At 47.8% G+C, this 16,085-nt stretch overlaps 1 protein-coding gene across 1 annotated transcript in view; it reads left to right on the forward strand.

Moving 5' to 3' along the window:
• The window catches only part of srcin1a (SRC kinase signaling inhibitor 1a), an 82,405-nt gene that overhangs the window by 42,776 nt on the left and 23,544 nt on the right, over positions 1 to 16,085 (forward strand). The window contains exons 3-9 of the mRNA XM_060039091.1: positions 452 to 478; positions 8,645 to 8,840; positions 10,463 to 10,758; positions 12,998 to 13,164; positions 13,214 to 13,888; positions 14,448 to 14,549; positions 15,791 to 15,831. Coding sequence (XP_059895074.1) covers positions 452 to 478; positions 8,645 to 8,840; positions 10,463 to 10,758; positions 12,998 to 13,164; positions 13,214 to 13,888; positions 14,448 to 14,549; positions 15,791 to 15,831 — 1,504 coding nt within the window. The remainder of the gene's footprint in view (positions 1 to 451; positions 479 to 8,644; positions 8,841 to 10,462; positions 10,759 to 12,997; positions 13,165 to 13,213; positions 13,889 to 14,447; positions 14,550 to 15,790; positions 15,832 to 16,085) is intronic.

A 16,085-nucleotide genomic window follows, 5' to 3' on the forward strand; every position in this document is an offset into this window, starting at 1 on the left:
ACACACACACACACACACACAAGCACACACACACATACACACGCACACGCACACACACACACACACACACACACACACACACACACACACACACACACACACACACACACACACACACACACACACACACACACACACACACACACACACACACACACTCAGACCTCCAAACCTCCTCTACCACCAAAATTAGCTTGTCTTAAGGTGGGTGTCTGTCAACTGTCAGAAGGCCATTCCTATAAGTGGTGCTGCTGAACCAAGTGCAGTTTTTCATTTGTTTTTTTATTACATTGCTTGCGTTGAATGGTCATTGTTCAGAGAGATCAATTTCCATTCTCTAACCCGTTTCCTCTGTTACTCCTCCTCCTCCTCCTCCTCCTCCTCCTCCTCCTCCTCCTCCTCCCCCTTCCCTCTTCCCTTCCTCCTCTCTTCTGTTCTTCAAATCCCACAGCAACAGCCCAACTACTGGAGCTTTAAGGTGAGGGGTCGCCGTATTACCCTCGCCGTATTACCCTAATCTTTGCTTTGTCATTGTGCGTTTGTGTATCCATAACATGTGTCTGTTTGTCATTGTGCGTTTGTGTATCCATAACGTGTGTCTGTTTGTGTGTCTATAACGTGTGTCTGTTTGTCATTGTGTGTTTGTGTATCCATAACGTGTGTCTGTTTGTCATTGTGTGTTTGTGTATCCATAACGTGTGTCTGTTTGTCATTGTGTGTTTGTGTGTCCATAACGTGTGTCTGTTTGTCATTGCGCGTTTGTGCGTCCCTAACACGTGTCTGTTTGTCATTGTGTGTTTGTGTGTCCATAACCTGTGTCTGTTTATCATTGTGCGTTTGTGTGTCCCTAACACGTGTCTGTTTGTCATTATGCGTTTGTGTATCAACAACGTTTGTCTGTTTGTCATTGTGCGTTTGTGTATCCATAACGTGTGTGTGTTTATCGTGTGTGTGTGTGTGTGTGTGTGTGTGTGTGTGTGTCTCTCTGTTTGCCTCCCCATGGTGTGCATCTGTGCCGCTGTCAGCCCATGTTCCCGCTGCAAGGGTCTTCAGGTGATGCGGCCCCTTGCTGTGCTTTTGGCTGCAGTGCCAAGAACAGTGTGTTCATATGTGTGCGTGAGTGTTTGTGTGTGCCTCACAGAAGGATGGGTTGCGGTGGGATGATGGGGCTGCTGGGCTGGGAGGAGGTTCAAGGAGGTTCGAACCAAGGAGGGGACTTTAAACTGCTCAAGCTCAATTTCATCTCGGGGAACATCGTTCTCCTGATTCATACGACCTCGGTTTGTTCCGTGGTAATGGGCGTGTGTTCCGGAGACCCCCCCCCCCCCCCCCACCCCTTCTTTCTCTACCCACCCGCTGAGACGTTACGAAGACATTCTCAGAAGTCATGCGGCCCGGAGTAATGGCTTGGCATTTCAGAACAATATGTATTGTTTCACGTCTGCTTTCGCGTATATCGACCGAGTGGCCCCGCATGGGCAGACAAATCCTGACAGGGGGGGTTATATACTTCTGTCCTTACAGTGGGTTGTAAAACCGCAGATGGATTCCTAAATATGTGAACCCACAATGCACCATAAAGCGCACTGGCTTGGGGATTTTTTTCATGCGGGTTAGCCTAGCTGCTATTTCACACGCCTTTTCTCTGCCATGCACGCCGTGCAATCTGCACGCCCTTCAACCCGTACTCCCTGCACTTCTGACGGGCAATACGTCACAGATGTTGGCCACGGGGCTCCGGAGCTGTAGAATCGAAATACAAAGACGTTTTTTTCCGGAAAGTATTGATGTGTAAGAGAAAACGCTTGTAACCTAATCCTGGGTGCAGTCTTTCTGCTGCCTTCATTGTGTCATTGGGTCTGGTGGTAGCCTGTATATTCATGCTTTCCTATGGCGGTAGACTGTATATTCATGGCCTCATCTGGTCTGGTGGCTGTCTGTATATTCATGCTGTCATCTGCTGACAGCCTGTGTATTCATACTGTAAAATGGTCATGAGACAGCCTGTATATTCATGCTGTAACATGGTGGCAGCCTGTTTATTCATAATGTTATCTGATTGCAGCCTGTATATTCAAGCTGTCATCTGGTCTGCCAGCAGCCTGTTTATTCATTGCTATCATATGGTCGGATGGAAGCCTGTATATTCATTGCCATCATCTGGGCTGATGGAAGCCTGTATATTCATGGTGTCAACTGGGGTCGGATCCCCCCTGAATGTCAATAGCGAGATGTCATGAGCCATTGGGCCGGGCCAGAACAATTTTATTACCGTGGTTATAAAACCGCAAATCACTTAACCTTTAAAGCGGGGCTGGACGGGCGACAGCGAGAGAACCCCTGTGATGCGGAGCTGCGTCGCGTTGGCCCTACAAACCCCCCGTTGTTGAACCCTGGCCCGTTCCGAGACAACTGGCGCCGTGGACTAAACCGCGCTCTTCCATTTTAAACAGCACACCGCAACGCACCAGACGCTAAATCATCGTTCCTGTACCAGCCGACCCGCTCACTGGCACACACTATGTGTAGATCTAACCCCCCATCTAACCCCGCCCTGCACAGACACACACACACACACCAATATACACGCACACACACACACACGCACACAAACACACTCACATATACACATATATATAGACTCACATATATACACATACACACACACATACACAAACACACATATACAGTAAACACATACCCACCCTCACATATACACATACACGTACACACACACGCGCACACACACACACACGCGCACACACATAGACTCACATATACACACACACACACATATATACACACACACACACCCTCACAACCACACATATACACACATATACACGCATACATAAATATACACACACACATATGCATAGACTCACATACACAAACACACACACACACACGCACACACGCACGCACGCACGCACGCACGCACGCACGCACGCACGCACGCACGCACACACACACACACACACACACACACACACACACACACACACACACACACACACATTCCCCGCTTCCACTCCAGGAGCTCCAACCTTCCCTCCCTCGCCTTCAGGCAGATTACCAGCGAGCAATCCGCTGCTGAGACCATTTCTCTCCCCCCGCCCATGCTTAGATGACTTCCACTTTCATAAAGAGAATGGCCATGCAAAGTGTATGGAGGGGTCGGGTGGGGGAAGCACAGTGCCACAGTCGATGTGTTGAGAAATAATAACCGAAAGGAAAGAGCGAAAAGGGACAAAAGCGAGTGAGAGATGGATCGATTTGTGCCATCATCGCGATTTTCTGGTGTGCTTGTGTGTGACCCGTCCGCTTTGCCCAACAATCTCTGGGCTTGGATTATTCCCCGGATACTGGAGACATGAACAGAGGCAGCCGCCAACAAAAGAAGAGCATCATCTGCCACACATACACACACAGACACTGCACAAACACACAAACACAAAGACTCACACAAACACGCACGGATACACACACAAATATGCATGCACACACAAATACCCACATACATACACAAGCACATAAACACACACAAACACTCATACATACACAGATACACACACAAACAAAAATTCAAACACATACATACACAAACGCACGCAAACACATACAGAAAAACACACAGATACACACAAACACACACACACTGACACACACATACACAAATACACACTAACACACACGCACACACCTTGAGACAGAGGCAGAAAACTCAGGTTCTGGGGGAACAACCACTTAAATGGTTTTCTTAGGACACTCTTAACTAAATAAATGTAAATTTGATCGGAGGATAACAATTTTGATAAGAATGAGGAAAACCTGAAACGTTTCCAAAGAGAAGAAATGAAAATAAGGGTAATACCATGATCAGGAGAAACATTGTCTTTCTTTTTCATTTTGGAAAGTAGCCAAAATGTATTAGAGAGAAAAACCTTAAAGAGCAAAGCTGAGGAAGAAAAAATTATATGAAAAAGGTGTGATACCTTCCACTTATCTCTCAGGAGCAAATCCCCCTCGGGAAATATATTCCTCATTCTCCACACACTCACACCTGAACAACGTGGACATTTTCTCATGCTAATGAATAGCGTCTCGCTCCACTATGTCGAATGACCTCATCAAAACCAGCAGACTTTGTCCTGTCTGGCTTATATTCCTCTGGTTAAAAAATCTAAATAAATCCTACTTTATAATCCCACCTCCCATCCAAGCAGCCGAATGCGCACAGTTTATTAAAGCTAAACTTAAAACGTTCAAATCAAAATAACATTTGTCTGTGCGGCCTGTTTTCCATTGTCCGTCACCGTCTTCCCTGGCCTTCTCACCTGGGGCCAGTGACTACCCTGTTTTAAAGTAAAAGACGGGTGATTACAGCCATCTTCTTGTATATAAAAGATAAATCATATGATTTACTATGAATAAACCATGGAATATCACCTGATTTACTAACCTATAAATATAGATCTCCCATGACGCATTTGTCACCAAGCGGACGTGTGGGAGGCTTAGATCACAGGGAGGGGGACAGGAAGTGGTCATGGTCTATGTTTAGAATTGTGTCTTTTTTCCTGCAAGAGTGGAAAAATCCCTAAACATTTATATATAATATAAATATAGACCACGCATTTGCCTTTAGCTCGTACGTCAACATCGCTTGCAATATTGGAGAGCCCAAGACTGGCCTTTGAACAAATACAAGTGAACAGGGAGGCTGGGTTCCTTCTGGATCAAAAGCTCGATGACCTCTCCGATATCGCAGCAACTTTGACGTACAACCGGAAGGCCAACGTATATGCTGTGTCTATGGAGCTTTCCACACTGGAGGGTAATCAGACACAATTCTAAAGGTTCATTTTGGACACTGCCCCCTCGCTATCTCTCCCTCTATGGACGACTCTCAGCCGCCCACATGTCAACTTGGTGACAAATGCGTCATATTGGATTTTTATTTATAGATCAGTACATCAGGTGATGTTCCGTCTAGGAAAAGGGAAGAACGATGAATACTGTAAAGTGTAAACATGGTGAGATGGTGTTATAATACTTTGGATTTGCATCTGCTTCCTAACTTGCAATCTCTTGTACTAAAACACATTGAAGAGTTATCAGGGTCGAACACAACTAATAATTTGACCCGGTGTCGATTATTATTCATTCTTTTCCTACATAAACAAATAGAGGTCGACAACGCCACACTTAAAAACCTGACCTCCTTACTGCAGTGACCTCAGTCTGCATCTGTTACTTCGTTTTTCTGTTGTTTCAAAATGTGTCTCTGTGTGACGGTATGTAAGTCCGGCACAATGAAAGATCCAAAAAAGGAGAGCAGGACGTAGCAGGCGGTTGTATCCGAGGCGGGCTAGTGGATTGGCCTCCGGTGTGCCAAGGTTGCTGCAGTGCCCTTTTTTTTTGCTCTTGATTCATCCCTGGTTTCTGCTTGTTAAGTCCCTGTTGTTGTCATCGTGTTCTGGGGACCTTCTGCTGGTGCTTCGCAGGGATCGGAAGGCGTGTATTGAACGGTTAGATGAATGATGGCAGGAGGGGAGGGATGCTGAGACGATGCGTTATAGAGGCGAAGAGAATGTAATGGATGATGTAGAATAGATTTGTCTTGTTTAAATGCCGCTGCGGTTGGCATGATTTGCATTTCTGCCCCATAACGGATTGATAACGATGAAACGTCTCGCATCGATGTCGTGTAACTCTGAAATGGGTTGACGCTTACCGCAGAGAAGTTATTAGCAATCTATTGACGTTTGTTAAACCTTGACTTAGCTTGGCCATTGAAAAACTCATCATCAATGTGTTTCTATATTTGTGGTGTCTAGGTAAAGGTTGCTAACATTCGGTCTCAAACACATTAACTGTTTCAGTGAAGAATTCTTCAAAGAGGACAATGGAAAATGGAGAAAACATTTTTTACTATATTTAGTCAGCCCTGAACTTCTCCCATTCATAAAAAAGTAATTCAGGAAAAACAAATTTGAAACATGTTAAGGCAACATATAACACCAGAACAAAATGTTCTCAGTATAATATTCCACTTGTTCTAAAAACGGTCCAGCCATATTAGAATCACCCTTGCAGAATAAACTGATTTCCCCCCTGCCTTGTAAATGAGGTTTATCTACTGCTTCCAATCTTATACCAGTCTTTCTTTATTCCCATTAAATGTAACGTCTGTTGCATAAGGTTTGCTTGAGTGTTCTGTTCAGTGCTGGAACCATTCGCGGTACTTCTTCTGTGGTTTGTTGCTGTAAGCCTAGTGGTGTGGTACTGTGAGGAGGCTGCTCCCTCTTGCTGGGGGTGGGTGGTTGGTAGTGGTCTTCGTGTGGATAAATGACCCCATTAGAAAGGACAGCTGAGGCGGATTTTGTCAGTGCTTGCTAACACACTCTCATCCCCTGTGTGTGTGTGTGTGTGCGTGTGTGTGTGTGTGTGTGTGTGTGTGTGTGTGTGTGTGTGTGTGTGTGTGTGTGCGTGTGTGTGTGCGTGTGTGTGTGTGTGTGTGTGTGTGTGTGTGTGTGTGTGTGTGTGTGTGTGTGTGTGTGTGTGTGTGTGTGTGTGTGTGTGTGTGTGTGTGTGTGTGTGTGTGTGTGTGTGTGTGTTTGTTTGTGGGGAGAGGAGGGAGGGAGGTGGGGAAGGGATATGTGTGTGTTGTTTATGTTTGCTTGTTTATCTCTGTGAAGGCCCAACGTGTAAGTGTTTCTGAGTCAATTATTAATTGTCAAGGAACTATAAAGACCATAGAGACACTTGAAAGAGCACACTCTTTACAAGAATAAAAGTGCCTTGCATCTTTCTTTTTTTTTACTCTCTCCCTGCGCTTTCTCCTCAAACGAACCAAAGGTGCACAGCCGAGCCTGAAGTCTATGGTGTCTGTCACAGAGAGGGGAATCTAATATTTACCTTGCTGTCAGATTCATTAAACCCTCATTGGAAACTAAATCCAATCCCAACAAGGCGGAACAAGAGGGAAGGAGATGATAAAAAAAAAAAACACTGTTTGGAGCCAGGGGCGGGAAAAAAGTTGTGTTTGGTTTTGATTTGAGGAGGAGTCTGGGACTTAACCAGGAAGAGGGCGGGCATGGTTAATTAACGCTGGCGCCGGATGCTTCTGCCTCCAACGTGCAAACAGAAGGCAGACGGCATTCTGGGATCTCATTAAACCAAATTCATTCGCTCCGGTGGTGGGTGGGGAGAGAGAGAGAGAGAGAGAGGGAGAGAGTTAGAGAAAGAGAGAGAGAGAGAGAGAGAGAGAGAGAGAGAGAGAGAGAGAGAGAGAGAGAGAGACAGAGAGAGAGAGAGAGAGAGAGAGAGAGAGAGAGAGAGAGAGAGAGAGAGAGAGAGAGAGAGACAAGAACTATGGAAAGGAAGAGAAAGACAGAAAGAAGAAGAGAGAAACACAAGGGAAAAGGAGTGAGAGACGACGACAGAGTGAAGGAGACAAGATCAAAAGAGAGGGATGGAGAGAAACGGACAGAGTAAGAGAAAGAGAGGGAAAAAAAGATTGATGGGAAAGGGGAGGCGAAGAGAGTAAAAGAAAGTTTTAACAGAAGGAGCGAGATGTAGAGATATAAATGAAGCTGTTTAGATGAGGAGAGAGGCACCAGTTGAGTAAGGACAGGCCCAGCTGCTGCAGCCGTCACCCAGGAGAGGAGAGCAGGAGCCTGGGCCCTGGCCAGCAGGATGAGCCCTCCGTCTGGGATTAGCAGGAGCTTCCTCCTCCGTATCGCTCCACCTTTTTAAAATGACTCAGCACCAAGAGGGAGAGGAGGAGAGTCTGCATCGGCGCGGGTGGGAGTTAAAGTTAATGCATCCATTCCAACCCCCTCAAGATATGCTCAGATAAAATTCAAACTCAGGCATACTCTTTTTTTTTTATTCTGTTCCCATGTCGGCTAATGCATGCGGAAGAGCAATGTTCAGAGGCATTGTATGGCTTGGGGATGCAATAGCGTTTTCTTTTTTTTTGCATCACCAGTTGATCCTTAAGCAATGGTGTTGTTCGTATTGATGCTCTCGATAATGTAGATGGTCGCTGTAGTTTTTATGGTGTTGGTTGTATTGTTCACATGTCTTCGCAGTTGTCTCTCTGTGTGCCTCGGTTTCCGTCCGTCATCGACCCCTCATCTCATTTCTCAGCCTCTCGGCGTCACTGCAGTGCTAGTCTCACAAATCCGTCTTTAGATTCATATCTAAGGTCTGATAGCGTTCCAGCTTCAATCTGGGTGAATGGGGCATTTCACTTTCTTCCGCATCGTATTTGTCTCGACCAATCATGTTGCTAGAGGCGGGGATCTTTGTAATGGCAAACACAAACTCGGCCGGCAAACTGTTAAATTGTGTGTTAACGTTTCAACAACGTGTACACCTGCCACTGGAGAAAACCCCCTTCTGAAAGCTTCATCCGCTTGAGCGAACATGTTTTCTGTGATTGAACATCTGCATAACGAAACATGAAACAAGGTGGGACATCACCCCTTTACGGCCCAGGCTCTTTGCCATCCCCCCCGCTAGAAGTTCTTATGCATCCTAGTAGGACTGCCGGAGAAAACCGCAAAAAAAACCAGTACCAACCGCCGTCATGTAATGTGTGTTTGTGCGGTGTGTGTTTTGTTCCCTTCCACAGAGTCGCAGCCCACGGCACTCCCAGTCCACCCAGTCTGGGTTGGCCGACCAGGCCGCCAAGCTCTCCTTCGCCTCGGCCGAGTCCCTCGAGACCATGTCTGAGGCGGACATGCCCATGGGCTTCAACCGCATGAACCGATTCCGCCAGAGCCTGCCCCTGTCTCGCTCCGCCAGCCAGAGCAAGCTCCGCTCACCAGGTCTGTGGCGGCTTATATACTGTGATATTGACCCTTCTGCTATTCCTCCCAAACATCTTGAGATGCAGAAGAATAAGGACAAGCTCTGCTCGTCAGGTCTGGGTCAGCTTATACCGTGCATAGAGATATTTACTAGGATATTTACCTTTTCAATGTTTGTTCAAAACATCTTGAGATGTGAATAAGAGCAAGCTCCACTTGCTAGGTCTGGGACAGCTTATACCGTATAGGCGTAAGATTTATAGAGTAAGATTTACTAGGATATTTACCTTTTCACTGTTTTTACAACTGATACAGTGTATAGATATATATACAGTATATACTGTGATATTTCCCTTTTAACTCTTTATCTATTACCTTTTAAAATACAGGTGATTAAGGTAGGGGGTTACGCCAACATGAAATGCATGCACTCATGGTGTTGTAAGACACTTCGGTTAAAGCCGACCCCCAAGTTTCATGGAGTAAATCTATATTTCTCTATCTATCTATTTATTTACTTATTTTTTCCCTTGTCACCTACAATTGCTACTGTAACGCTCAAGCGCTGGCCGACTGGCTTGGCCTGCCAAGAAGATTGGTAGTGAATTATCCCTGTTGTTTGTTTCTATGAAAACACCATGAGCAGGTGTCAAACCAACTATCAAATAGCCAAACGGAAGAGAATGGCCCCTTGACATCCCTACCTCTTGCTGACTTGAAATATCTTGAAACCTTTCACTTATTTTATTCAAGAAAAAGATTTCTTTGAATGTTGAAGTAAAAATGCAGACATAATTATGGCTCTTGTGGCAGCCAAAACAACATAAAAAATGATGATGCAGGAGAGTGCTGGTTATTCTCCGAAAAATAAGAAAAATATGGTCTAGGATTTTCTTTCACGTGCTTCAGTCTCTCTGTAACCAACGGCAGAGATGAGCCCATGGTAAGAGCCAGAAAGCAACTATAAGTGCAGTGCAGTTCGCTGGGTTTGGTCCACATCCTGAGCAGTTATTAGAGTATAAAAAGCAATTATGGAAGAAGTTTAAGGGGGTATGGAGATGGGGTTGGTGGGGCAGGATTATACTGTAAAGTGTAAACTTTGTAAGTGTAAAGTAGTTTCGACTTGTTTTCTCTCATCCAAACGTTTCCTGGTTTGAACCCTGATGTATACCTGTTGACTTGGTCTTTGAGGAAGATATCAGCAAACATAAAAAAAAAAGTAATACTTATTCTGGTAAATTACGAAATTGCCACAGTGAATAGCTGCTAAGTTACTAAGGAGCTGTAAAGCAGTATAAAGAAGATATAAAGCAAACAACATGCAGCTGATGTGACATTGAGTGATGAAGAGCCCTTTTGAGCAGTGAGCTGAACAGCTAGAACAGTGGAAATGCCAATCTCTCTCCAATCTGTCTCTATTCATCTCTTCTTGCTTCTCCACCTCCATTACACACTCCATTTGCCCTGGCTCTATTGAAACCACTTTGCCTCTAAGTAATTTTATTTATTTCTTTTACTTAATTTATTCTCTATTTATCTGCCGTAGCCTACTTGTGAGACTTAATCAATCTCTCAATCCCTCTCTCTTTCTCTTTCTCTCGTCCCCCCCCCGTCCCCCCCGTCCCCCCCCCACACTCCAGGCGTGCTCTTCCTGCAGTACGGCGACGAGACCCGCCGCGTGCACATCACCCACGAGCTGAGCAGCCTGGACACGCTGCACGCGCTCATCGTGCACATGTTCCCCCAGAAGCTCACCGCCGGCATGCTCAAGTCCCCCAACACGGCCATCCTCATCAAGGACGAGGCCCGCAACGTCTTCTACGAGCTGGAGGACATCCGGGACATCCAGGACCGCAGCGTCATCAAGATCTACCGCAAGGAGCCCATCTACGCCTCCTACCCGGCCGCCGCCCACCTGGCCAACGGGGACCTGAGGGTGAGGAGCCCGGCCCCGGGGGGAGGGGAAGGGGGGGGGGGAGAGAGGGTGGGGGGGGGAGTTGTGCAAAATAAAAAGTTGGGCAAAATAAAAGAAGCAACAGGATCCCTCCTGGGGGGGTCAAGTAGTAGTGAGGATTGGTGAGAAGGATCTGAGTGGGAAGACGGGCATGGGGTGTGGCTGGGAGGGGGTGGGTATTAGGGGGGAGCCTTGGATCAGAGGGTGAGAACCGGGGGGGCGGATCGTGTGGTGGCTAACAAAGAATCCTCACTGGACTGAACTTTCTTTCCCCTCATAAACGTCTCTCGTGTTCAGCCTGCCTCGTGTGTTGAAATGCATGGCGTTCTCCGTGCATAAATGAGTAGTGGGCGATACGGCTCGAGACAGGGCGCCGACTGAGTGGGTGATGCTAGGCAGTGGTATGCCACCTGCAAAGTTTCGTGCCTTTTCTTCCAGTAGACCATCTGTTGCTGTGGCAACAGGAGCCGGAATGCGTCTCAGCGTCATCCGTAGATATTTCTACCTCAATGCAGACGCAGAAAGCCTGACGTAAATTGTTCATAACAGACACCCCGGTTACTTAGCATCTGTACCGTTTACAGAACCCTGAAAACGTGTGCGCCATTAACCGTGCAAAATAGGAGTGCCACTTTTGGTTTTAATCGTTGTTTTCTGTCTCCGTGTCTGTGTCATCTGTGTTAGAATACTTACATTGTGACATCTGAACTGACACTCTATTGGATTTTTGGATGCTGCTGAAGTGAATATGTTGCATATAAAAAAAAGAATGTATGGAGCTTTGAATTGAAACGAGCACATAAATAAGCCAACAGGAGTATGACTTCTGGAAATGTTAATGTTACCCCATCCGCCTTGGTGTTCAACAATGGAGTATGAAGTGAAATACAGTGTCTATCTATGCACACTATATAGCCCTTCAACCGTCTCGAGATTGATGCGCCCCTATGCCTGCCGGCCCCCTGCTGGTCTTTATAATGCAGGAGGGATCCTGTTGCTTCTTTTATTTTGCACAACTTTATAGATATTTGTGTGCATGCCGGTTCCCCGGGAATGCATCTGAAATAGCGCATCACAGAAACTCAGCAGGATATACGGTTTCACACAGTGCCATGTTCAATGAACAACTGTCATATTGTGTTGAACCACATGTTGAATAAACAAGTAGGGACAACTACGCAAAAAACAAATTCAGAAGGAAGCTTTCTTCCTTCTGAATTTCAAATACCACAGTGCCCTTAAACCCTGCTCCTCCCGTACTGCTGTCTCTCTCACTGTCTGTCTGTCTGTCTGTCTGTCTGTCTGTCTGTCTGTCTGTCTGTCTGTCTGTCTGTCTGTCTGTCTGTCTGTCTGTCTGTCTCTCTCTCTCTCTCTCTCTCTCTCTCTCTCTCTCTCTCTCTCTCTCTCTCTCTCTCTCTCTCTCTCTCTCTCTCTCTCTTCCTTTATCTCTCACGATGGGATACCATGGGCAAATATTCTGCATACCTTTGCATATTGAACTATGGCAGGTAGGATCTCTCTTGTGATAACGCCGCCATCTCCGCCGTTATCTCTTCAACTAGAGGAATGAAAAGTGGGCAGCTTAGTGGGATCATTTTGTGATGGATGCTCCTCCCACCCGTCCCTCGATATACAAGAGACCAACCGATTTGTTCATGCAGTAATGCGTTGTTGAATCAGGGATTCTCAAAAATGTATGAGATGCCAGTAGGAGGAATCGTCCTCTCCAGCTTTACATGGCCCAATGATAATAGACAGTTACCAATAAATTGTCAGGCACTCCCCCGGTCTCTCAGGAGTGTGAGGAGAATTTTTTTTTTCTGGGGTATTTTCTGAAAAGTACATAATGCTATTGAACAAATAATTGGTCTAGTGAGAGAATCTTGTGTTCTTAAATTGGCAGCTACCGGCTGTGACAGCCTGGTGCCATCGGAGAGATCCCATCCTCATGTCAGCTTGAGACACAAGCACTAGCACACGCACAGACGCGCACACACAAACACACACACACACACACACACACACACATACACACTAGCGCACGCACACACACATGGGCACAAATGTGTACACCAACTCAAACACACACACACACACACGCACGCACACAGACACACCCACACACTTGAACACACACACACACACAGGCGAGAGACAGAGTGTTCCCATTTCGTCAGGTCACCATGGTAACGGCGCAACCCTTGCTTCCTCTTCCCCTCAGAGGGAGATGGTGTACTCGTCTCGGGACTCCTCCCCCACGCGCCGCCTCAACACCCTCCCCTCCTCCTCCTCCTCCTCCACCCCAAACTCCCCGTCCCGCTCGCGCCTCTCCTACAGCGGGGGGCGCCCGCCCTCCTTCGCCGGCCCGGGGTCCCACCCGCACGCGCAGCAGCAGCAGCAGCAGCACCACCAGCAGCAGCAGCAGCAGCAGCAGCAGCCACCACCAGTCCCAGCACGGCCACCACCAGCCGCCCACCACGGGCCTCACGCCGTCGCCCAGCGCCATCCTGGAGCGCCGCGACGTCAAGCCCGACGAGGAGCTGTCGGGCAAGAACATGACGCTGATGAAGAGCGAGGGCCTCTACGCCGACCCCTACAGCCTGGTGCACGAGGGGCGCCTCAGCATCGCCTCCACCCAGTCGCTGGCCGCCATCGGGGACCCCTTCAGCTTCCCCGTGACCAGCGGGCTGTACCGCCGCGGCTCGGTGCGCTCCCTCAGCACCTACTCGGCCGCCGCGCTCCAGGGAGACCTGGAGGACTCCCTCTACAAGCCCGGCGGCGGCGGCGGGGGGCCGCTGTACTCGGACGGGTATTCCTCCGCCACGCTGGGCATGAGCTTCCGCATGCCCCCGTCCTCCCCGCAGAAGATCCCCGAGATGCAGCTGCGGGGGGACCGGGATTCGTACTCGAGCTCCCCCAGCCGGGCCTCCCCGGTCAGGCAGGCCTTCCGCAAGGACTCGGCCTCCTCCTCGGTGTTCGCGGAGAGCCCCAAGTCCCGGCCCGGCTCGGGGTCCGACCCCCTGTGTCTGACGGCCGGGCCCGGCGAGGGCGGCCGGTCCACCCCCGGGTTCGGGAACTCCATGTCCGGCCCGGACTCGGACTCTAACAGTAGGTGAGTCTGTCGCGCGCCGGTGTCGCTCCACTGGCGGCAGGCAGCGCATGGCCTTTTAGCACAGCAGGGGGTTAGGGGAGAAAGACTCCTGGCAAGAATGTACTGTAAGACGCTTTGTTCAAAGTGTTGAATGCCATATATATCACGACCCTGAGTGCATGATGTTGGACTCGTGCAAATGACTGCATAGGTTCTGCCTGTACGGTACAATTAGAGCATATGTTCCATTTTTGTCTTCACTCTGTTTATTAAGGCTAGTGCAGCAATCATCAGGCTACACCTTATAAACCGGCAACTATATACCGGTACATGTACCATAAATATACCTGAATATCGTGTCTTTTATAAAGGTGAGTGCAGCAATCACCAGGCTGCACCTTATAAATCAGCATATTTATATACAGGTACACGTACCATACATATACCTGAACATAGTGTGTATGTTTATTAAGGTTAGTGCGGCCATCATCAGGCTGCACCTTATAAACCGGCAACTATATCCAGGTACATGCGCCGCATATACACACACTATACCACCCGTGGCATGCTCTCGTCTCAGGGATCAGCGCCTGGAGCGCATGGAGGCCATGGAGAAGCAGATAGCCAGCCTGACCGGCCTGGTGCAGAGTGTACTGACACGGGCTCCAGACAGTGACAGCACGTAAGAGACTCTTCATTACACTCCCTGTTTACACCGACCCCACCTCCCACCCCGCACCAGCCCGCTGCGCGGCGGCGGAGACACGGAGGCGGCGCCATCGACCCGACGGGGCCATTCTTTCATCACAGGGCCATAATCAGCGACGCGGCGGCCAGAGGAAGCGCCACATTATCCTGAAGGGGTAGCGAAGCGCGTGCACATTAAGCGCAGGAGCGGATCAGATACCTTGAATTGGCCGGCGTCGCCGCATCCTCTTTTTGTCCTATTCGACATTAGGACTCTGGAATGGTGGCAATTAGATTCCCGCTCTGCCGAGGCCATTAGCGGCTTTGTGTTTGTTACAATGCGGCAGATGAGATGGTACCGAATCAGATAAAGTAGGTCGTTTGGGACGGAAGCATTTGCGAAGAGGGCTAAGCGTAATATACAAAATGTACTGTCTGTTATGATATCGATCAGTTGGTAAAGATCCCTTCAGTACAGCTCAGTGTGTAGTGATTTTTATGTATTGACTTTAAATGATTGATCAGTTGGAACGTATCAATGACTTACAGATTAGTTGCTACAGATCATTGAAGTACTGATCATTTTGAACATATCGTTAAAGTACTGATGAGTTGGTTTACTGAACTTTTACTAATAATTGGGCTATAAATCTTTCAACTTCTACTCAGTTGGTACACATTAAGGAATAACAGATTAGTAATTGCAGATCTATAGAGTACATCCATGAGTTAAGCGTCATATAGCATTCATCATTAAAGCAGAGATCACTCAAGCACAGGCCTTCTACACTACAGGTCAGTTTGTACAGATCATTCAAGTAGAGATGAAATGCTCTCAATGGATCACTGTACCACAGATCAGTGGCTACAGATCATTAAAACACAGATCAACCATGTGACCGTTCTGGTACAGATCATTACAGTTCTGATCCGTCTGCCCATATCTTTTAATGGCTGATCTGTTGGTAAATCCATATCTTTTAATGACTCAACACGCCGGGTGCTCCATATCTTGTAATTAATGATCAGTTGCGACAGATCGCTAGCGTAAAAGAAAAGCAGAACGGTTTGGCTCTTGTGCATGTTTATGCGCTATCTTAGCGAGCCGTTAGCGTGTAATTGCCTCGCCCTCTGGCCGTTGATCCTCAGATGCGGCCTGCTGCGTCTCTGCATGATGGCGGGCTGCCCTCCGGACCAAGGTGCCGAGTTCTCACGGCCCTTACCTTTTTCTTCCAGCGACAAGACAGAGACTAACAGCGATGGCTCCGCGACCGGAAGTGAGTACAGCAGGGCCCGCAATGTGTTCCGCCTATCATCGTTGTCACTTTATCAACCCCTTTTGTTTTCACTCTCTGGAATCTTTTTTTTTGAAAAACCCACCATACCACAGCACAGCAGAGTCGGCTCTGTTTTATAAGATATTATTGAATCTTTTTTCAGGGCAGGCCAAAGTGTTCGTCGAGATAAACATTGATTCAGGCACTGGGGAACTGATGAGCAGGCCAGCTTCTTACATTATGAGTGAAATGCA

This window comes from Gadus macrocephalus, chromosome 2 (genome assembly GCF_031168955.1).
Source record: "Gadus macrocephalus chromosome 2, ASM3116895v1".
NCBI classification, from domain to species: domain Eukaryota; kingdom Metazoa; phylum Chordata; class Actinopteri; order Gadiformes; family Gadidae; genus Gadus; species Gadus macrocephalus.